This window comes from Phalangium opilio, unplaced genomic scaffold (genome assembly GCF_054372755.1).
Source record: "Phalangium opilio isolate 3A_F unplaced genomic scaffold, DU_Popi_V2 ptg000024l_1, whole genome shotgun sequence".
In the NCBI taxonomy this organism is placed as follows: Eukaryota; Metazoa; Arthropoda; class Arachnida; order Opiliones; family Phalangiidae; genus Phalangium; species Phalangium opilio.
The window spans coordinates 5,213,276-5,234,932 of record NW_028324155.1 but is presented as its reverse complement, the minus strand read 5'-3'; the positions used below and the strand labels follow the sequence as shown (position 1 = coordinate 5,234,932).

Sequence of the window (21,657 nt, the reverse complement as noted above, 5' to 3'; positions counted from 1 at the left end):
TTTCTTTTTGTTATAGTACATGTATGAAAACAAATAAAATTTTGCAAATATTAAATACGAATAAATATGATTCAACTTTAGTCTTTTAAACAATTTAAGCTTTTAGTTTCAAAGTTCAAATAAAAGAATTTAGCTCTGAATCTCATGACACCACAAAGAATTTATAATTGCAACCATGAAGTTGCTGATCGTAATATTTGCAGCTATTCTGGCGATATTTTCATCTAATTTTCCAAAAGCGTATTGCAGTAAGTTGGTCATTTTTCCCGAGATTATGGACAAAGACTAACATTTAATTATCTAGGCAAATGTTGTCCTATTCCAAAATGCGAAACATGTTGCTGTTCATATTCCTTAAAAATAGTTGGCGAAACTAAATGCGAAAATGATCAGATTTGCCCCGAGGGTCGTACATGCTGCCCCGACTGTTGTGGTGTAAAAATTTGCAAAAAGCCAATCTCTGATTGCGACTAATAAGAAAACAAAATGTATTTTTAAAAAAATGGAATAAAACTAAAATTAAACGCCATATTATAATTAATAATTCAATAATTAATATTATTGATACTGTATAGAATAACAACAAAGTTGATGTTGAGGAAGCAAATATTTGAGTAATGCATTGCCTGCTAGCAACACGCAGCCATGGTCAAGGTGACCTAGCTGCGCTTTAGTGCATTTTTCAATCTATCAGGATTCAATAAAATTATTAAATGGAATTTAAAATTTTAAACGGAATTATTCAAATTCGTTGTAAGAGAAGAATAAAGAACCCGTGTACATGCAATTTACAAGTACAAAACCATTTGCAACGTCCCGCTATTGTTTGAAACAAAGAAAATTCAGTGGGAGTCTCTTAAACGCTTTCAACGTGACACATCCACATTGCCAGTACTTTTACAAATGGGTAATTTTGTAACGAAGGGGTTGAGAGAAAAAGCCCCATAGACAGGAGAAAAGCAACGTACAACCATTCGGCGTGTTCACAAGCAAACTTGCAGCGAGCTACAAACTGAATTTTCTTCCACTCACGACACGAAAAGTTACGTTTACCGTGATTAAAATGACCCCTATATTGCGCAAGAGTGTCCTGATATTACTAATCGTATCAATGTGCTTAATTATCAACGCTAAGAGACGCCGAAATTCGAGACGCCGATATTCCATACGTAAGATATTAGTAAAAACATTAATTAACAATTTCTTCAAAGTTTCGAATTTTAGTGAAACGTTGCTCTTGCCCTGCGCCAGTTACCCGTTGTTCTCCTGTCGGCGGAAAAGTGCCGTTTAAGGGATGTAGGCGTTGTCCTAGAGGAACCAAGTGTTGCATAAAAGCCTGTGCCCCAGAATGTTTCAGCGTCAAGTATTTAAAATGTAACATAACAGTATATTCATCTAGGCCTAAATATTCCTAAAAATATTTTGCCTTTGTGACTTTAAAATCGATTAAAAGTTGAGATAATTGTATTTGTGTCCAAGCTTAATTGATCATATGACCTATCTATTAAACCTCAGACCACCTAATTTGAATTTTAAAATCGGAGGTATTTCCTGGATGGTCTTAGAAGAATAGATAAAAAAGTCACTTCATTTTCCTTAAGAGCGTTTCAAACCATCTGCTATTACAAAAAAAGTACGCAACAAAACTAGCGTTAGAAGCCACATATCTCTGGTTTTTTAAGCTTTTTACCTCTCCGAGCGACGTATGTCACGGAGAGGTATTACACCGGCCGTGTCTGTGTGTCTGTCTGTCTGTCTATCTGTGTGTCTGTCTGTCACGCCCCACGTGACCGCGTTCGCAGTTTGCGTATCGGAGCAAACGTTTTCCCAATTTCCGGACTGCATTGACAGTTCACGGAAATTTGGGTTTGTCTCCTCTGGCTATTCTACTTGAGTTCCAACACCACCAGCTTTGGTTTCGTCCACTCCACATGGACACTAGTCTGTAATTGCTAGCTTCCTAGCACAAACATCTTCTGATCTTCGTCAATTTCACCTTGCAACAGCTTCTATGCACCACCATCTTCTGTTCTTCGTCAATTCCACATTGACACCAGCTTCTATGCACCACCATCTTCAGGTCTTTGTCCATTCCACATGGACGCCAGTCAGTCCATTCCGACTTCTTTTCCTTCGTCACCGTTTGGTTTCAAGATATACGCGGCGATCGGCTAGGGTTACGAGAAACGCCTAGCCTCCCAATGGCAGGGCTTCCACCATCGGTTCACGCGAATGCGTTTTTATCTGTTATTATAATGGAAACAAATCGTATATATATCCCAAAATTTGAAAAAAGCGGGCAAGAGGGGTACCCTTCACTTTAAACGTCAATATTAGCAAAGTTTCGAAAGATAATAGGAACAACTTTATTTTAAACGATTTAACTATTTTTAAAGTTATTTACTGGCGATTAAAATAATTAATATCACTTATATTTAATTAATTATTTAAGATAAACTTATTTCTATGTACTGACACAAGTGAGAGTTAATATAGAACGAGTAATGAAGATTGCATCTGAATCGAAACACTACACGCATATCAAAGTTAATATAAAGCGAGTAGGATGAAAAGATCTCTTACAAAACGGTAACATTTCGTTTTGGCAGAATAATAAATGGAAATACCATGAATCTATATAACCATGAATATACAGCTCTATCATATGCCCCTTCTATCATGTCGATTTGGTTTGGGTGTTACCCTCCTAGCTTTGACGCGTTTTGCGTAGCTCTAATAGCCAATCACAAGACGTTTCAAATTTACACACCCCCGGACTCCCCCTCCCGCTCCTAACACTAGCAGACGCGTGACTGATGTCTCCTTCCGCTAAGCCCCGCCCAAACCTTATCAAGAGGTTAGACAGCGTAACGCAGCTGTATATTCATAGTTATATAGATTCATGGAAAATAATTTTTCGGCATTACGATTCTTTTAGTAGTTGTGTAGCTATAAAGCTCTGTTTCATCTCAATATTCCAAGAACATCTTTTGATATTAACATTTCAAATTTGGTGTTTACTTTTTAATTCATCTTTACTACATTTATATAGTGTAAACGTAACTTTTAGCTTCATTAAATAATTAAGATGTTAATACTTCATCTCTCCATACGTGTTGAAACGACTGGGTCTATGAGATAAGATAACCTAGATTTTAACCAGAATTGACATTGTTTCATGTCCTCTTATAGGAGGTCCTAACGGTTCAGAGTGTGCCGAAAGTTAAATACGCATTTAAGTGATAGATATTGTCCTCATTAGAATCATTGAGGATACGCAGGAAATTATTAAACGCTTTAAACTTTACAAATGATCATTGCAATATCTCGCCGGTTAGAACTATGTATTTCCGGTTTGTCTCATTGGCTGGCGGACCGGTGTTTGGAAAGTAAATTCGTCTCGGCTCGGAGAGGTTTATTTTGGTTTCCCAACTTGTTGCCTATAGCAATAAGCTTTATACGGCGACCCCTGGATGCAGGCTTGCTGGCAGGCTGTTTCGCGTTCGCGTACATTTTCGTAAATTTAAATTACGCGGCAGAGCTCGCCGGAAATTGATTCTCCACCGCACTAGCGACATCTATACTAAATTCGATCATATTTTCGACGAGAAAATGCGATCTTTTGGAGCTAGCGAGACTCGAACTTACGAGTGACTGACGACGCCGGTGTGGGATGCGAATACTCTACGTTTGCGCCACTACGATTGTTGTTAAATTATCGATATTTTTCCTATACTTTTCCACGCCTTTGCTTATTGGTAGCGTGAATGGAACTGACGTTGCCGGTGTGAATATCCCTTATTTCGGGTTTTGTTAAAGACAATATCACACTGCAAAAAGCGTTAATATGCCTTGGGGCATATCTTGTTTCGGAAGGATTCTGATGTGACAAAAAAATCGTGGCAAATAACTATGAAAAGCGTAATCCAGAACACCTCTCTGTATTTTCTAATCCTATTCGTTCTACTAATTTTTGAAGATAGGTACAATGAATCTTCAAATGGTAGGATAATTATAGCACGCGCAAAGCCATAGTTACGTGGTCCAAAACTTTCAATTTCAATTTTAGTGCATAATTGGCCATATGTCTAATCAGCGCCACTAGCGGATGGTCTGAGAACTACTCCCATAGAGACTAGGTATATTTAAGAGGGTTTACAGAATCGCCATCTGACGGAAATTCTGCAAACCCGCTTAAATATACCTAGACTCTATGGGACTAGTTTTCAGACCATCCGCTAGTGGCGCTGATTAGACATATGGCCAATTGCGAGTGTATCGTTACTCGTTAATGCTTTGTCCAGGATCTAGACCCAATGTGCACGAGCGACAAAGATTGTCCAGACGGAAATAAATGTTGTACCCCATCTTGCGAAACCATATGCGTTCCACGCGCAAAATTAAACTGTACCTGAATGACGGTATATATAAATAGATAAATACAGATGTAAAATATATTGCTTATTTCAATAAAAGAATTGTACCTAGAAACAAATAAAAATTTCAGTGACTTGATTTCAATTTAACTAAATACAATTCCTGAATATTTTAATGTCCTTGTCCCCATGACGCGGCGACGTGACCCCAAAGCTAGAATTAATATGTTAACGGATTAAACCGCAATTCATGAACTCAGCGCAGTTTTAAAAGCGAATGAAATTCGCGTTAGAGGCGTAAATGACAGATGCTAATACACGTACTGGGTTTTTATACAGTATTCATTCCAAAACTTACGGGACTTTCCCCATAGTTGGGAGGTATAATAACGAATCATTTAGAGACAGGTTGCCGTCATACACAATCATAGTCTATAACACCCTGAAATAAGTACGAACCTAAAAACTTGTTAAAATTTCCTCAGAAATGAAGGAAACGGGTGTAATTAATAAGTATACATTCTTGTTCCTTATATCATGTATAATACCTCTCGAAGCGGGATACATCGCATCATATGGAAGTAAGCATTTATAGAGAATTGTATTTTCAGTATATACTAAAATGGATGTATCTGGTTTGATTTCAGGGCCTAAATTTGATTGTCCCGTTACTACAACAACTTGTCTTCCATTTCCGAGCGATTACAAACCGATTTGTACAACGGACTCCGATTGCCCAATTAGGAAAAAATGTTGTACACCTAAATGCGCGCAACAATGCATTGGCATTGAAGACTTAAAAAATTTAACAAAGTAGAGACGTGTATAAAATAAAACTCAATTTAAATTATTTTAATTTGAATGAAGCTGTCTCTCTTTTTTACTAATTTTCTTATTTACATCGGGTACGGTCTATAATAACCCCAAGTATTTAGTAAAGTTGAGAAGTAAATATATGGGCCTACTTCCCAGAATTTCTTATGAAACCAAAGTTATCCCACTCTAAAATGAATATTGGCGAATATTATGCAAATTTTATTATGTTTTTTTTTTCACATTTATCCTGTTGGCACAAATTAAGACGAAATGATTCTGGTGAATTGATAAAATTGCTATGCCATGGTGCAATAAGTTTAACAATTATGGCATTACCCACTTGTTATTACACCTATATTAAACCGAGCTCTCGTTTACCTCCAAACATTCGCGCCAGCTTCGTAAGCCATTCAATATACGTTTAGTTCTAGTGCCGCGTTGGCATTATTGCATAAGTTTTCCTAACTTTTAAATAGTCACGCAAAAAAAGGAATGAAAGGTTTAATTGCCCTTGTCGTAATGAGTTCGGGTCTTCTGATTCTGAGCTCAAATCTCGTGGATAACGTCCCGGGTAAGTAATTAATTTGATTAAGTTGTCATATTTAATTATGTTTTGAATACATTCAAAGCTACGTATCCCGTTCCCCGTAAAAATTGATACTCCTAGTTAAGATTTTTATTTTAATATTTCAACAGTTCCACCCGTGGTTTGCGGTGAATGCCCACCAGATCCTTGCAGTTGCGCTGGTCCCGTACTAAACCCTCAATGCAACATGACCGATGTCAACGCTTGCAAAAAGGGATTTAAATGTTGCATGTATTGCTGCGAAATAAAATGTTTCAACGCGCAATGTTACGGCTAATCTAAAACTTATTGAAACCCGTTGAAGTAATTTGGTTCCTTAAGACATTAACTTGGGTACTTTTGGATGACGAAATAAAATATTGTGTGAAATTTACCAGTTCCTTCAATATTATTTCTATCTATTACGTAACAGTTTTAGCTGGAATGATGCCATCCTCTTGTTTAGCGAGTGTTTTAGGTATAAAGCCATATTTCCCGTAGTCTCTTCGACACTCGCGTCAGATTCGTAAGCCTATCCAGTTGCCTATCTGTTAATTGCGTTGCAATTATTATTATAAACTCGGACGTAAAGTTCAAGGACAATGAAAGCCGTAATAATTATTGCCATACTAGGAGTACTAATGATTCTTAGCTTAAATATAGTGGAAACCGTTCCGGGTAAGCTAATTATCTATTATTAATTCACGCTAATATTAATTGCGAATTATGCCCTTATTTCTTTTACAGCTCCATACCCAACTTGTGGCTCGTGTCCCCCAGATCCTTGTTTTTGCACTGGCCCAATAGAAACTCTATGTAACGTTACTGACTTAAAGGCTTGCGGTACAGGATTTAAATGTTGCATGTATTGCTGTAAAACTAAATGCTATGATATGAGATGTCCCAAAACTACCTGAGTATCCCTGTATAATCCATAGACTAATAAAATTTTAATTACGATTTTAGTAATAATTATTCTTCAACTGAAAAATAGTTATTTTCATAAATTTTTGAGATTAGCAACACTGATGAGGTTGCGAGTTCTGTATTTTAATGCACTTAAGAACCAATTTAATTTTTATAATAGAGTAATTTAAAATCTAATTACGAGAATAAATTGGTCTCAGAGTCCTTAGGTTCAATCACTGAATTTTTCAGACCATATTTAACAATCTGGCATTCAATCAATAATTGCATTGCAATGAAGAACTCCAAGTTGTTTATCGGGTTTGCCGTAATATTGTTAATTCACCTAGTAATAGTTACGGAGTCTGTTCCAATGGGTATGTTTAAAAACTAATCTATTTGAAGCCGAATTTAAATTTTAAATGACGTGTTATAGATTGTAACGTATGCCCAAAGTTAAACCCGGCAGTCGATTGTCCCAAGCCTACTCCAGAAGACGATTGCGACAATGAATGGGATTGTAGAATATTGTATTATCAAAAATGTTGTCCTACTGATTGTGAAGGAAAGAAATGTTTCGATTGTATTGTCAAGAAACGGGGATAAAATGTTCCCAATTCGTGTCAAAAGAAGTTGATTTATAAATAATAAAAAGTTGACATACGATATTGCAATTTGCTTTCTGGGTTTTACCATTTCTTTTTTCTCAACAAGCCAGGTTGGTTTTTTGCAATGTCTACTGGGAAATCCCAACCAGTACAATTCCTAGACAGATTCATTACTTTTCAAACCGTACGTACGTAACAGCTGTTAATTTTGCTCAAACTTGTCAGTTCTGCCGCTCTTCGCGATAGAGTTGAAAGTTTGTCAAACCGAAATGATCTGCTCATGGATTTTCACGTTTGTTTCGTTATCGAATATTATTATAATAACAATAACGGCACCAAGTGGTAAGAGGCATAATTCAACCCTTAAAAATAATTACTAAATTTCAATGTTTATGTTGTTGTCAAGGATGTGAGTGTCCCAAGTTTAGCCCATTAATAGGCGACTGTGTCCAAGCTACCGACCAATGCCAATCCGATAGCGACTGTCCAGTATTATACAATGAAAAATGCTGCCCTACACCTTGCGCTGGAAAGCAATGTAAAAGGTGTATTTTGACCGAACCTATTATCGAACCCGGGTAAACTAATTGATAATTTTTTCAACTAAAACAATTTATTGAAAAAATATATTTCTTTCAGACCTCGAAAATGATACACGACCGTTGAATGAGATGATATTTATTTGTAAAATGTTTATGATGAAAACTTGGGATAATAAAAGTTTAATCTCGTTGTTGTAAAGTTTCAATTAATTTCCTATTTGATCTTAATTAGTTGAGCTAAACCAGACTAAGATAGCTAGCTCCCAAACAAACAGAGTAGTAAAATAACGCCGAAAACAACACAACTGACGAAGCAGAATTAGGTTCAGGGACAGTTTGTTTAACGGTCGTTGGTACTGTAGCTATTAATCTGGCTGGAGCGCCACTTGTCCTTCCTCCAAGTTTCATAACACCAACGTTCAAAATGGAACCCCACTCCGGTAATTGTTCAACAACGGGTGATACATTTTCTAAGATGTAGATGTTATTTTTTCCCAGAATTTCGTGGGTCTGTCCGTCTCCTTTACCGTAATCTATGGACAATCCATCAATGCCCACACCGTAAACTTTCCTAAACTTGACCAACCAATCCGCGGCCGTCGGTGACACTCCGGGGAAAGAATGAAGAGTAGAGTCATCCAGATCGGTACCACGGTACATCTTAGTATCGTTAAAGAAACGCCCGAATCCCGTACGAACCATGACGAACACTCCATCCGGAAAATTACCATTTCTGTCCTCCCATTTCCGGAAATCTTCCGGAAGTACTTCAGCGTCTCTATTAACTACTTTGTTGCCAGAAAAGACTTTATGACGGATGTCCACAATAGCCATGGGAACCGAGGCCAATCTTTCAAACGGTATGTCCTCAACGCACCAAGCACCTTGAGCAAAGTGACACGGAGCGTCCAAGTGAGTTCCCAAATGCGTTCCCATATCCACGGATTCTGACTGGTACCTTATTTGCGGATTTATAACCTTGGTTTAAAGGAACCCTTGAAACAACGAACGAGCTTACCATATTCCGTTAGATTTGGTCCCGTTTTTCACATTTCTTGTCAAGGCCTTACTGGTGGGCCATTTCGTAATATTTTCCTTAACAACGTGAGATAAATCGTAATAAACCTGCGCGACCTCGCTGCCCGTAAACGTGACAAAACACCAGAGAAATAAAATAGACGCCGCTAAGCCTAACTTATACATTTTTATCCTTGTTTAAATAAAAATGACTAAGTCGCGCGTCTTATTTACCAACTATATCTACTGAGAATAAGATGAATCCTCGACTATTAAACGTCAGAGCGATAAAATCACACTTAACTTATCGCGCATGTACACAGCGTTGAAAAGCCTCTTATAAACATGTTAAAAGCTATCTGAGAAAAACTTGCCCAAGCTGGTTAATACAGAGGTATTAATTTCATGGAGGGGTTGTCAGACAAGGGGGGTTTCAGTTCATTACGAGATTCATTTGCCCAAGGGCGCTTATTCGATGGATCTCTAACGAGACTAAACAGGAAGAAAATGAAAAAGAAATCGAGATGACTATATAGTTTTAACAAGGAATAACATTTATTAAACTTGAAACCTATGAGAGTCACCGAAAGAGGAAATCGCCCACGACTCGACTACTTCTTATAAACAGATAAGAGAGACTGAAATTTTATGGAGAAACGGAAATTCAGGCTCGGAAACGAGCAATGACTCTGGCGGGTGAACCACTAGCTTCCCGTCCTAGTTTTAAAACTCCGACAGTAACGTCAGCGGAGTTAGGCGGTAGTTTCTCGAGATTAAAAAGGTTTTCCAAAATGTAAATATTGGCCCCGGTTAAAGCCGAATGAACTACCAAGTCCTTGGACTGTCCGATATCGATACTGACCGCGTCAATGCCAACCCCGTAAATGGTGGGACGATTCTCCAACAACCATTTGGTTCCTTCAGCGGACAGTCCTGGGTTATGAGTCGTTTCAGATGTATTTCCACCCAAGTACTGTTGAGTGTCATTCCAGTATTTTGGCCATCCAGTTAGAAAAAGGAGTAGACCTTCTTCGGGTATTTTTCCATTGACCTTCTCCCATTCCGTGATGTCCTCGACGGTGATTAAGTAATCTCTTTCAATTTTGTCATCACTGGGGAACACTCGTTTACGAACGTCAATTACGGCAGTTGGTACGTCGACTAGTCTTTCCAAAGGCACATCTGACAGACACCAGGAGCCATTAACGTGACAAGGCGCGTCCATATGGGTGCCGTAATGAGTTGGAAACTTAATTTCTTCAGTTTTAACTCTACGCAACGAATTCGTAAATTGAGTGTGAACGATTGTTGAAGTTAGGAAAATGAAAAGTGTCAAAGCTTACTTGACAATTCCTTGAAATTCGATACGTTTAACATCCCTAATTAGAGGGTTATAGATGGGATGTCTCGGAATATCTTCGTGAATTTCTTGGGTCAAGTCGACTAAATTTACTTTCCGTCCAGTTTTGGTCACGTGGTTACCATAAGCGACGGAGAAACAAATCAACACGAATACAACCAACAACTTCATGTTTAACACGCAGAATTTTATAGAGCTATACCCAAACTAAACCTACCGCCAAGTAAAGGTTTAGCTGAACTGCAAACAACCGTAACGAATAGTCGGTCTATCTTCTTTTAAAAAAAACCCACTTGAAATTAGGATAAGGGGGAGAGAGAGAAGACGAAAAATCCAGTTTTGAAATAAAAAAGTTGGCTGAAGGCTATCTTGAGTAACTTTAATTTGTAGGTCCAGCGTGTACAGAAATTTAATGGTAAAATAAGTCATCAAACATGGGGGTGGATTGGGGTAGGGGAAGAAGTTTTATTTTCTAAGAATTGAAGAGGACTTAAATTAACTTAATAGGCCTGGTTACAACACAGTACGAAGAATGAAGTACAAAGTCGCTTATTTATTGAAATTACAAATTTCCTTACGTAAGTAACTTAATTAGATTTGGAGAAAATGGCTACAACTCTGGCTTGAGCACCGCTAGCTCGATTCCCCAATTTCAATACGCCAATATTAATTTTAGCACCATAGGGTGGTAACTTGTCCAGGTTGGTTAAATTCTCCAGAATGAACCAATTAGCGGTAGTCAAATAATTGTGGGATAACAAGTCTACAGATATTCCACCATCTATACTTAAGGTATCTATTCCAACTCCGTATAAATTGGGTCTGTTGTTGACCAACCATCGTGCCGTTTCTGGGGCTAAACCGGGGAAGCTTAAAGTGTTCAAAGTCGTTCCTCCCTGGTACAAATGAACATCGTTCCAATACCTTGAAAAATCCGTATAGAAAAGAACCACTCCATTTTTCGGAAGCATTCTATAATGTTTCTCTTCCCATTCTTCGATATCCTCCACGGTTATAAGGTAATCCGGTTTAACAGTACAATTCTCAGGAAACACTTTGTTAGTAACATTTATAACCGCAGCTGGTACGAGAACCAATCGTTCCAACGGAATATCCTCCAGGCTCCATGAACCTCTGACGTGACTGGGTGCGTCAAGATGGGTACCATAGTGAGTAGCCAATTCCAAGTCTTCGAACTTTAGCCTTCAAAAAGTGACATGACATCGTAAGAATGGTTTTTGATCTTTCGAACGAGACAAAGTACCATAAAATGAATCAATTATTGATATCATAATCTGGACTTAGTCTTAAAATGGAATTATTTAATTGAAGTTATAAAATAAATTACAAGTTTCCTCTTCCTTGCAATTGATAAATTAAGTTCTTCTTGGTCAATTCTTTAATAATGGGAGATCGAGGCGATCCTGGCAACAGCTCGTGGGTTAAATCGACAATTACCGGATTATCCTTCGGTATTTCAGGAAATGGATGTAATTGTCCCAATAATGCGCTAAACAGACATACTTTAAAATTGAAAGATGAAGAAAACGTTTTGTCTTTAACACTAATTGAAATCATCTTGGTATACAAACAGTACGCAGTATGCCACAAAGAAATGGTAAACTATGCTAAATTTCCCAGCGACTTATATGTATTTATGGATTAAAACAATTCAGCGTAGTTGGCGAATTTAACATAACTCCGAAGTCTAATTATTTATAACAAGTCATCGATGTTCAAGGTTCAAATTTCAAGAGATTGAAAAGGCATTTCGAAAGAACGTCTATTTTATTTCCATGTCATTAACGAACCTTATGATCATTTATAAATTTAAGGGTCATTTATAAAATATACAAGGTGGTAGAACCGTAGATATGTAGAGGTGTAACTTCCTCATTAATTTAATTAATTTTAATCGTAATTGGTACATCTATTGAGAGGGGGTTGCGGCAGGCCTTCTAGTTGAGTAAGTTGCCGTAACACGGGCTGGTGCACCACTAGCTTCTCGTCCAATCTTAATTACGCCAATATTGACGAGAGCTCCGGTTGGAGGAAGGCGATCTAAATTGGCTAGATTTTCCAAAATAAACTTGTTGTCCCGGGTTAAGATCCTATGTACTGGGAATTTTCTGGAACGTCCGTAATCTACGGAGATAGTGTCTACGCCCATTCCATAAACAGTTGGACGGTTTTTAACAATCCAATCGGCGGCCTTGGGTGAAATACCGGGGAAATGAAGACTTTCCAAGGTACTTCCTCCCAAAAATCTGTAATAAACGACGACGTAATTAAGCTATAAATCATTTTCGAGGCGCTGATGAGAGATTAAAGATTATTAAACGGTGTTTTGGTTACGGTTGTAAATGGCCCGGGATTATTAAACAGGTTTAGAGAAGTTTCCCAATAACCTACAAGCGTCATAACACGTGTTTCACGCCCATTTTTATAATCTCACGAAGGTATAATTAAATATACTATTAAGGCTGTATTTAAAACAACATTCCTACGCCGTTCAATTGTACAATAACCCAAGGCTTTCTACGCAAAAATGGGAGTAATTTAAATTAAACTGTAGCTGCTATTCCAATTAAACCCAGTTAATAATTGAGGTCAACTAATGAATTGCAACCTTAGAAGGAAACGATACCCTTCAAATTAAATTTCTATAGCTTTAAGAAGGGGATCTATGACGTTACTTTGACGTCAAGCTTAGTCATGACTTGGTAAAACAACAACGTCAGTGTACGAACCTTGAAGGGTTATCCCAGAATCTATCCCAACCAGTCAAGGCCAAAACAACGCTTTGTCCTGGAATTTGACCGTGAGTTTCTTCCCAATTTTCAATATCTTCAATTGTTAATTGAGAATCGGCTTCGGTTGTATCATTACGGAATATTTTGGAACGAATATCAATAACAGCCGCTGGTACCAAGACTAATCTTTCCAATGGTATATCAGTGACGCACCATGTACCGCGGTAATGACAAGGAGCGTCTAAATGGGTACCGTAATGAGCTGGCAGACATAAATCCTCCGATTTAAACCTGTAAGATATTGTAATTAGATCATTTTCGTATAAATCAAACTTGTTTTTGCCAAAAACCCCTTTCGAACTTTCTCGCCTTCAAAATTACGCGTTATATTTAACCTTACAAACGAGTTCCTTGACTTTCTGACATTTAACAGATAGGGTGTGTTCGTGCAATTGTTAAAAACGTTTTTAGAAACAAAACTGGTTAACTACATTCATGGCGTTTTCACATTGCCAGCACGATGGAGGTTTCAAAATAAGAGAGGCGGTTGAAAAAAACAGAGCAAGAAATAGGGACACTTGTCCCATAACTCTCTCAAATTAAAGAAAAAAGCCTTCAGTTACATTTTTCGGACAATTAAACCTAGGGTTCATGAACATAAATAAAATCTTTGGTGCCTAAACTACATTTATTCTTAACACTCAGCCTTAAATTCATAAATGCGAAGGTAGTCCAAAAGTTCGAAATAAAATAAAATAAAACAAAACACAACACATCACAACTTACGTCGAATTTTCTCCATCATTAATATCGTTATAATAAACGTTTCTCTTTAACCCCATTTTAAGTAAAGGATGAAGGGCAATATCTTCGTGAGTTTCATGGGATAAATCCACAATGGTCACCAAATTCTGTTGTTCACCACTACCACTACTACCACTAGCAGCAGCGGGTCTACGCGATCCGGTATTTTCATCTTGGGCCACGACCAAGTAACACAAACATAAACCGAACACCAACTTTAACCCTAACATGTTGAAGTTTCTCCAATAAAAATATGGAAGTACACTAAACGTTGCTAGTGGAGAAAACTGATGATACGTCTCGTTCCGCGGATGTATATACCCGTTAATGAAAGTGAAGTTCTTTTGGGGGGCATAAAAGTCACTTTCCCCGCCCAAAAAAACCCCTACCAACTTCACATTATCGGAAACCAAGGTTTACTTAATAATTAGTACTAAGTATATAGGCATATATATACGCCCATCGGCCAAATTTTAAGATTTCTTAGAGATTTCGTAGAAGGCTAGAGTTATATAGGCAACCAATGCGAGGGAAAGTATATAAGAAAAAAAATAAGAATCAGGTTAGGTAGAATAATTGATATTCGTAAGAGCCAAGAAGCGAAGAAAAAAGGTAGAAAGTTTACTACAAACCCCCAGACGATGGATGGTTTAGAATTCAGAATCTAGAATTCACCCTCCCCCTATACGCCAAGAAAAAGGGGTAAAACATAAAGAATAAGAAATATTCTCCGTTAGGTATATGGCAAGATACCAACCAACATTCATACATAAGTAAAAACACCTTTAACTAAGTTCAAGAATGATTTCCCATAGGAACCGTGCACTGTAAATCGGTCCTGCCATGCCTCTTTATGAAACACGTTGTATTAACTTATGTAAACAGTACGAGAAAACTCCGGTTATAAAATTCCCCCTCCCCAAAATTGTACAACGTAGTTTTTAATATTTTTTTATTAGGATTTATTTACCGTTATACTTTATAGTCTGCCTTCACGAGACCATGGCGAGACCTTCGCGCCGGAAACCTGGTAAAACAAGTTAATACCAGGTTATATAAAAGAAAGATTTATTTTTTTCTATGTAGAGAAAGGGTTAATTCAAAACGATACGGTTTGCCCGAGAAAAAAAAGGAGATGATAATTTGCACAAAGGTAGTTTTTGATCCATTGTAAAAGATACTTAAGAAGAAGATAAGAGTCTTAAGTTCATAATTCATTTATTTCGATGTATAATTAACGAGCCTTACGCTTACTGTCATTTAAAAATTCGGGAGGATATAGGGGAGAAATGCAAGTTTTATGGTAATGGTTCATTAGAATTAACTACACCATAATATTAATTAAATCCGACTTCAGGAAGTAATCACAATGATATGACCTTTAGCCCGTTTATTTCGAAGGTACTGGGCGTCTAGTTGTGTAAGTAGCAGTGACACGGGCGGGTGCCCCACTTGCTTCTTTGCCAATCTTAACCACGCCAATATGGACGAGAGCTCCAGTCGGAGGAATTTGTTCTAAATTAGCCAGATTCTCCAAAATATATTTGTTGGCCCTGGTTATCATTCTATGAGCTTCGAAAAATCTGGACGGTCCGTAATCCGCTGAAATAGTGTCTACACCCATTCCATAAACAGTTGGGCGGTTCTGCATAACCCAATCGGCAGCATCAGCCGAAATACCTGGATAGTGAAGGGTTTCCTTAGTGGTTCCTCCCAAATACCTACGACAAACGATGAAATTTCATTTATTCTTGAGACTCTATGAAGCCCATAGTTAACTCGTGTTTTAGTTAGTACACAAACAATTCCAACTATTACTAACATTGAATGGTTATCCCAGTACTTATCCCATCCGCTCAACATCAAAACCACGCTTTTCTCGGGTATTGGGCCATGGATCTCTTCCCAGTTTAGAATGTCTTCGACGGTTAATTCGGCATCAACGTTAATGGTATCATTGAGGAATACTTTCGAACGAATATCAATAACCGCAGCTGGTACCGAGACGATACTTTCCAATGGCAAATCAGTCAGGCACAATGAACCGCAATAATGACATGGAGCGTCCAAATGGGTACCGTAATGAGACGGAAGACATAGGTTTTCGGTTTTAAATCTGAAAAACAACTTTGGTCAGACGATTTTCGCGTCAAGTTAAGATTTTGCGTTTCGAACATCGTTGACCTCAAAATCAAGCTTATAAATGAGTTCTATGACTTTCGGACATTTACCAGAAGATGGTACGATTATTAAAGACGTCGTTTGATCAGTCAAACAGTTCGAAGTAAATTGTAACTAAGAATAATTAAACTAACTGCAACTTACGTTGAATTTAATCCATCGTCCATGGTAAGATACCAGGTATTTCTCGATAAACCCGATTCAAGTAAGGGAGTAAGTGCAATATCTTCGTGCGTTTCTTGGGACAAATCGACCAGAACGAGCACATCCTGGAGTTCACTAGCGGGGTCATTCAATTCGCCATCATCAAAAACTGTCGTAGTAAATCCGGCGAAATCTTCTTGGGCAGACGTTAAGTAACATAAACTGAGCGCCAATGTTACCGCAACGCGAAAACTTAACCCTAACATGACGAATTATATTACGTTTCTTCAACTTAAATCAACTAAAGCAATTATGATGACGCGTTTCGTTTCGCGACCCGTTATTAAAGCAGAGTGCGTAGTAAGGTTTTGAAGGTAAAAGTATCAAAATATTTGATAAATTTAAGATCGCGGCAAGCTTCAATCAGATTAGGTGTACTAATCAATTGATATTGGTAAGAACCAATAATGTAGAAAGTTGAAACCCCCCTTCATGGCGGTAAAACTATAAATAAATGATTACGCAATGCAATGCTCACAGAGAATACTACCCTTATCAAACCCCCCCCCCCTAAAAAATAAAATGTATTGGTGGATTTTAGGATTAACTAAAGATTATAATTATGATCTGTCTTAGCCTTGGTATGGCGTTTAATCTCTATAGGTGTTTGTTTTTTGTTTGTTGGGTCTGTTGTCTGTTAGAACAAATTTTAGTATGAAATGAAAGTAATATGGTACGAAAAACAAAGGCATAATTTCGTGTAAAAAGATTACAAGCAGGTTTTGAAATAAATACAGAAAAAAATATCATTGTTAATAAAGAACAATGGTACAATATGGTTTTTCCCTTCAACAACAACAAAAAAAAATTAGCAATACTAGAAACTGGGTTTTGTTATAAGTACAATCAATGTCAAGGGTTTCTACTCTTCATTTATTTCAACTCGAGATATAAATATTTGTAGAAAAATTTAATTTTTACTGAACTAGTCAGAAAACAAAACTTAATGAAAAGAAAGAAAATGGTTCAAGGATGTTATTTTTGAAACCACTCTTCCAATTAAATATTTCCACCGAAAAGATGTTTTTTCCTATCAAAGTTGATTAGTTCTGAGAAAGTCCTTCAATAATTAATTGAAGAGATTGGCATATTTACTTCAAATCGAATCTTTCAATAAATGCTTTATCAGAAAGAAAAAAAAAGAAAAAATGTTTCAGATAATTATTTAGTAAACCAGGTATGACTTTGGCATATGGTTATCTCGTATTTTTCCAAAAGGCAAAAAAAGGAAAAATTGCTGAAGTGGATGTTGTATGATTGAGAGAGAGAAAAAATATTTTAGAGTGTCGTAAAAGTATCGATACATTATGAAGACCTTATCAGTATACTCGGGTATGGGGCCGTATCACAGAGGGCCATTACAGATAAAACTTCAAGCAGATTTATCCCCAAAAATCATCGACATCACGGTACGAAGTTTAATTATCCAAGTACTAACTGCTCATTAGAGCCGATTTGAATATTAAAATATATTAATTTCTCGGAATTAAATAGATCTATAGTTTAATTAAATCACGATGGCTATATAAGTTTTATAGCGGAAAATAATAAAAATGGCGCAATATACAAGTAAGTGACAAGTTTTAATTTCGTTTACTCATTGATATTAGCGTTTTAAATAGAACTAAAACAAATTAATTAATTTGTTGTTAATTAAGGTATAATATAAATTTTTTAATTACCTTTAGTTAGTAAAGTATCTAAAATCAAATTTTAGTCTGAAATCAAATCGGATTCGTAATAGCTATTAACGTTATCACGCGAATATTTCCCCTTCAAGTAATTGAGTTAATTAAAATTTCCCATGAATATTGACACTCCCTACTGAATAGAGTTAACGGTTGGTGGAATTAATTCATAATTATTTGGGATAGTTAACTAAATTCATGGTTATACAGACAGTATCCTTCCCAGTGTGAATAGATCATGCAGGGGAGAGAAACTCTCTCAATTGGACCATACTCCGAATTTGAAGCTTATCGAACAGAAGCCATAGGCGATAATGTCATATATATCAATTTGTATATAATAATTTCAATGACTTTGAACATTTGTTCTTGCAGAAAATCTGGAGTTTCTGGACTATCTCGGCATAACAGCTGGTCTGCTTACAATAGGTTTGTAATAAGCTAACTTTATATGAACTTCTTAGAAATAATCGAGTGATTAGGTAAGGCAAAAACAAAAGCAATTTCTTTTCATTTCCATACCCGAAGAAAGAGCGTCGAACTGTTAGAGTATGTACAGGGTGTTTCTGATAACAATCTTAACTCTAAAACAGTGACCCGGACGGAAAAATAGAGATAGAAGTTGTATTTTCGACTCGAAATCGCACAAAAAAATCCCCCTTAATTTATGCCATCCAGACTTATCAAAAACACCCTGTATATTGTTGCGAAATGACGGAAACTATACGAACATTAAAGCCTCGTCGACCCTAAAAACTATACTATTTCTTCTATATTATAAGTATATTGCTTTTAAGGAATATTCGAGTGATTGCGAAAGAGAAAATATTACGCTAAAAGAAAGAAAAATAATTTCAAGTGGACAAACTTAACCATAACGTAACACTTCAGAAAAATTATTATCTCTCACTCTAGTTATCACGCCCTAGCGGTATTATTTAAGAATTTAGGACAGTTTCAAAGTCAGAGAAACTAAAGCCGCGCGTCGCTTCTGTATACTAACAAGTGCAAATAGGGGATAGCAGAAAGTAAGACTGGCGGTTTAGGGAGAGAACACTGCAGGCCATTCATTCGCTCCAACGCCCCACTCTCTCTCACTTTAGTTATTTCTGCATTCGCCTTTGATTACAGCAAATTATATTTTAAATATTTACGATTTCGTAAATTGATATAGTTGAAATCGAATTAAAGATGACAGTCCTGAGTTAATCTGAAGGTTCATGGAAACGTTCTCGGATTTTCTATGGGTCTTGATTATATTTCTCAATATAAACTAGGGCATAAACCAAGGCGCTTAAAGACTATACAACATCTTAGGATAGTGTCCAGAAATTGAAATTAAAATTTAAATTGAAAATTCGGTTTTATTTCTTGCGCTAAAACACCTTACACCTCGCATATTCCTAACTTGGTGCTAACTTTAAGTAGATAGACATACAAACCCTTTCTCTTTTTCAAAATTTAAATTCCCCGGGGTGTTTTGAGGAAGAAGAACAATGCAAATCATTGTTTGCGCAAATATATATAAATATATATGTCTATGTCACAATCGCGTTAACGCAAGATTCTTCCTTATATGAGTTAATCACCAGAGACACGCCGCTTAAATATAAATTTCTCTTCGTATGGTTTCGGTTATAAACGCCTTACAAATAATGCCAATTCCTTCATACTTGTATCAAAGGGGGCTTTAACTTAATCCATTCCCACTCCCCTTTTAAACCGTAACGGTAATGATAAACTGTGGGATTTAGTCATAGTTATCACGCAGTTTTTTCCAACAGCGCGTGCCAGCAGGTGCATATAGAAAATATTGACATTTACAATTCCAATATACTTTTAAAAATGCAACCAGCTCCCTTTCTAAATATACTTTTTATTTATATTACCCAGGTAAGTCAAACGATAATTAACCTCTTTCTTATTTTGGAATAGAGTAATCAGTAACTTTACTACTAAATGAATTAAAAGTAATGTTTAAAGGCCCTTCACTAGACCACGGTGACTGCTAAATAAGTAATTTACAAGTAAATCCTAACGGAGTGTAATTAGCCCCGCGGTTGAATGGACTTAAAAAGGTCACGTGGGATGCAAATGGCGCGTGCGCAGTTTGGTTAGAAAGAAGTATGAGTATGTTTTATAAGTTAGACGAAACCTAATTTTTCATAGTAGATTTTCTGTACAGAAATCTCAAAATTCACGCCTCAAAATAGTTAACAATTTAAAAGGTCAATGGGTCATGGTTCTATAAATTTGCCATTTCATCTGAAGGCAGGGTCGTCCATAAAGGAACAAGATTCCCTTTACTACATTTAATATCGTTATATTTAATAAATTAATTGCTAAGTCCTCGACTTCAACCCCTTTATGAAAAAATAAAGAAGAAAAAAAAAATCTAGCGAGGGAAAATAAATATAATTTATGGCGGTATATAGTGATTCAATATATAGCATAGCCATATAGTGATATAACATACACAAATATTTGATTTCGTGTTTTTGCGCGTAGCTGTATTTTTCTACAGCTGCGGCCTCAGAAGAGACTTAGCCGCCGTTTGTTAGTATCGGGCATACAACGCCGCTATATATACTCGTAAATGTTAAAAGAGTAGAATTAGTTCACCGACGAAGCCCAACAAAAATTTACAAAAAAAGATATAACGGTTGAACGCGCTAACTTCTCCCAACGTCCCCAAAACCCAAAGCCAACTGGACTTGATTGCTTTAAATTGGATTTGCGTCCGTGATCCCCCGCGCGCCTGTGTGTTTGTTGCTGGCCCAGTCGTCCCTTGCCACTCATAAACCGCTCTTTTTAGAAGAAAGGCCATCAGTCAAGAGGGAAAAAAAAGAGAAAAATGAATAAAATTTTCTATATAACCTTGAGAACTTCGTAAAGGAAAAATAACTTAAAGTTAGCTAACATCTTAGCCTCATCGTAGAAAGGATAAAACGTGAAAAATTCACGCTTTCCAATAGTGAAATTAGTTATTTACATTATTGTTAAGAAATGAAGACCGTAGAGTTAGGATAAGGGACCGGTTTTTCTTTGGCAAAGGTATAGTACGGGATTAACGGGTGAAAATGAACGTGAACCTACGTAAGAAAACGCCGGTGAAACGACTGAGTCGTAGTCATCAGGGTGAGTCTATTAAATACGCAATATAGTTAAGTACTGGTATACCCTAACGTGTTACGAGGACTGGGAGTTCTTTCCTCGTTGTTGTCGCCGCTAGATTTTCCTGTTAGCGATAATAATCGCTTATGCTCAAGTCTAAAGGGAAGCGAAATTGTTACCTTTACTTATGTAGGGATAGTTAGGTATTCGCAGTGTTTTTCGACGAACGTTTAATGCTAAACCGCGAGTTACTGTAGAAGGACTCATTCAAAAAAGACCGTGGAGACGTAGGGGTAAACATCGTACGACCGCGATACATAAAATAAAGTTTCGCAGCGAATGCAAAACGAGTAAACAAACCTAGACGCGGTAGTTGCGCGCTACTATAGCTTTGTCATAATAATAGTATGATTCTTGTGATTTTGGGTAATTCCCAATCATTTCCCCAGTCAAAATACTTAAAATTCTAGACAGACCTGAAGCCGTTGATAAATAATGTACCGTACTTCTCTATTACAGCAACGTTGTTGACCACCGTCCTGTACTACCGGGAGATGGCTAGTAGAAGACTGGTGACGTTTTGGGCATGGCTACTACAGTCCATCTATTCACTTAATCCGTATCTATTATGGCAATCCGATGATTTCTGGAAGAGATGTGTCCTGTGGTATTGCGCCATCCGATTTAGTAAGTTTGTAAAATTGTAATAGTTTATTCCGTACA

General features: G+C 36.9%; 6 protein-coding genes and 2 long non-coding RNA genes across 12 annotated transcripts in view; 3 read left to right on the top strand and 5 right to left on the bottom strand.

The window, feature by feature from the left end:
- The first annotated feature begins 5,567 nt into the window (after positions 1–5,567).
- Positions 5,568–6,675, top strand: LOC149692392 (uncharacterized). Of its 2 annotated transcripts, XR_016382679.1 has the most exons (3): positions 5,568–5,763; positions 5,889–6,435; positions 6,505–6,675. It is a non-coding gene; the product is annotated as an uncharacterized LOC149692392 (long non-coding RNA). The 2 variants fall into 2 exon arrangements; XR_016382678.1 differs by having other exon boundaries at positions 5,889–6,675.
- Positions 6,676–7,862: 1,187 nt separating this feature from the next.
- On the bottom strand, positions 7,863–9,214 carry LOC149692391 (uncharacterized). The gene is made up of 2 exons (XM_089868124.1): positions 8,832–9,214; positions 7,863–8,771 (listed from the first exon to the last, which is right to left on the bottom strand). The coding sequence occupies exons 1-2, from the start codon at positions 9,014–9,016 to the stop codon at positions 8,051–8,053; spliced, it is 906 nt and encodes a 301-aa protein (XP_089724250.1). The 5' UTR covers positions 9,017–9,214; the 3' UTR covers positions 7,863–8,050.
- Positions 9,215–9,363: 149 nt separating this feature from the next.
- On the bottom strand, positions 9,364–10,434 carry LOC149692390 (uncharacterized). The gene is made up of 2 exons (XM_089868128.1): positions 10,174–10,434; positions 9,364–10,101 (listed from the first exon to the last, which is right to left on the bottom strand). The coding sequence occupies exons 1-2, from the start codon at positions 10,359–10,361 to the stop codon at positions 9,495–9,497; spliced, it is 795 nt and encodes a 264-aa protein (XP_089724254.1). The 5' UTR covers positions 10,362–10,434; the 3' UTR covers positions 9,364–9,494.
- Positions 10,435–10,547: 113 nt separating this feature from the next.
- Positions 10,548–11,819, bottom strand: LOC149692388 (uncharacterized). 2 transcript variants are annotated; one of them, XM_089868127.1, is made up of 3 exons: positions 11,539–11,819; positions 11,115–11,393; positions 10,724–11,046 (listed from the first exon to the last, which is right to left on the bottom strand). In XM_089868127.1, the coding sequence occupies exons 1-3, from the start codon at positions 11,766–11,768 to the stop codon at positions 10,920–10,922; spliced, it is 636 nt and encodes a 211-aa protein (XP_089724253.1). In that variant the 5' UTR covers positions 11,769–11,819; the 3' UTR covers positions 10,724–10,919. The 2 variants fall into 2 exon arrangements, with proteins under 2 accessions (XP_089724252.1, XP_089724253.1); XM_089868126.1 differs by having other exon boundaries at positions 10,548–11,393.
- Positions 11,072–11,566, top strand: LOC149692389 (uncharacterized). The gene is made up of 2 exons (XR_016382680.1): positions 11,072–11,209; positions 11,272–11,566. It is a non-coding gene; the product is annotated as an uncharacterized LOC149692389 (long non-coding RNA).
- Positions 11,820–11,959: 140 nt separating the features above from the next.
- Positions 11,960–14,072, bottom strand: LOC149692387 (uncharacterized). Its single transcript, XM_089868125.1, has 3 exons — positions 13,730–14,072; positions 12,941–13,234; positions 11,960–12,457 (listed from the first exon to the last, which is right to left on the bottom strand). Exons 1-3 carry the CDS (start codon positions 13,975–13,977, stop codon positions 12,121–12,123), a joined length of 879 nt encoding a protein of 292 aa, XP_089724251.1. The 5' UTR covers positions 13,978–14,072; the 3' UTR covers positions 11,960–12,120.
- Positions 14,073–14,948: 876 nt separating this feature from the next.
- Positions 14,949–16,546, bottom strand: LOC149692386 (uncharacterized). Its single transcript, XM_089868818.1, has 3 exons — positions 16,073–16,546; positions 15,570–15,863; positions 14,949–15,468 (listed from the first exon to the last, which is right to left on the bottom strand). Exons 1-3 carry the CDS (start codon positions 16,336–16,338, stop codon positions 15,138–15,140), a joined length of 891 nt encoding a protein of 296 aa, XP_089724944.1. The 5' UTR covers positions 16,339–16,546; the 3' UTR covers positions 14,949–15,137.
- A 945-nt stretch (positions 16,547–17,491) lies between these two features.
- LOC149692385 (uncharacterized) overlaps positions 17,492–21,657 on the top strand; it is an 8,915-nt gene continuing 4,749 nt past the window's right edge. Inside the window, exons 1-4 of one of the 3 annotated variants that reach the window (XM_089868110.1) lie at positions 17,492–17,541; positions 17,627–17,701; positions 18,196–18,249; positions 21,454–21,621. In XM_089868110.1, the coding sequence (XP_089724236.1) occupies positions 17,686–17,701; positions 18,196–18,249; positions 21,454–21,621 (238 nt within the window). In that variant the 5' untranslated portion in view covers positions 17,492–17,541; positions 17,627–17,685. Of the gene's footprint in view, positions 17,542–17,570; positions 17,702–18,195; positions 18,250–20,314; positions 20,959–21,453; positions 21,622–21,657 lie in introns of those variants that run through there. The other 2 variants (XM_089868109.1, XM_089868111.1) reach the window with 2 other exon arrangements.

Bases quoted from the DNA above. Each gene is read 5' to 3' on its own strand.
- LOC149692386 (XM_089868818.1), bottom strand. From the start codon at position 16,338: ATGTTAGGGTTAAGTTTTCGCGTTGCGGTAACATTGGCGCTCAGTTTA. The intron at 15,864-16,072 runs GTAAGTTGCAGT...GTTGTTTTTCAG, and splicing joins GACGATGGATTAAATTCAAC to ATTTAAAACCGAAAACCTAT. The intron at 15,469-15,569 runs GTTAGTAATAGT...CGTTTGTCGTAG, and splicing joins TACTGGGATAACCATTCAAT to GTATTTGGGAGGAACCACTA.
- LOC149692390 (XM_089868128.1), bottom strand. From the start codon at position 10,361: ATGAAGTTGTTGGTTGTATTCGTGTTGATTTGTTTCTCCGTCGCTTAT. The intron at 10,102-10,173 runs GTAAGCTTTGAC...TTCGTTGCGTAG, and splicing joins GAATTTCAAGGAATTGTCAA to AGTTAAAACTGAAGAAATTA.
- LOC149692387 (XM_089868125.1), bottom strand. From the start codon at position 13,977: ATGTTAGGGTTAAAGTTGGTGTTCGGTTTATGTTTGTGTTACTTGGTC. The intron at 13,235-13,729 runs GTAAGTTGTGAT...AATATCTTACAG, and splicing joins AATGATGGAGAAAATTCGAC to GTTTAAATCGGAGGATTTAT. The intron at 12,458-12,940 runs GTTCGTACACTG...CGTTTATTACAG, and splicing joins TTCTGGGATAACCCTTCAAG to ATTTTTGGGAGGAAGTACCT.
- LOC149692391 (XM_089868124.1), bottom strand. From the start codon at position 9,016: ATGTATAAGTTAGGCTTAGCGGCGTCTATTTTATTTCTCTGGTGTTTT. The intron at 8,772-8,831 runs GTAAGCTCGTTC...TCCGCAAATAAG, and splicing joins ACCAAATCTAACGGAATATG to GTACCAGTCAGAATCCGTGG.
- LOC149692388 (XM_089868126.1), bottom strand. From the start codon at position 11,768: ATGATTTCAATTAGTGTTAAAGACAAAACGTTTTCTTCATCTTTCAAT. The intron at 11,394-11,538 runs GTAATTTATTTT...CACTTTTTGAAG, and splicing joins TTGCAAGGAAGAGGAAACTT to GCTAAAGTTCGAAGACTTGG.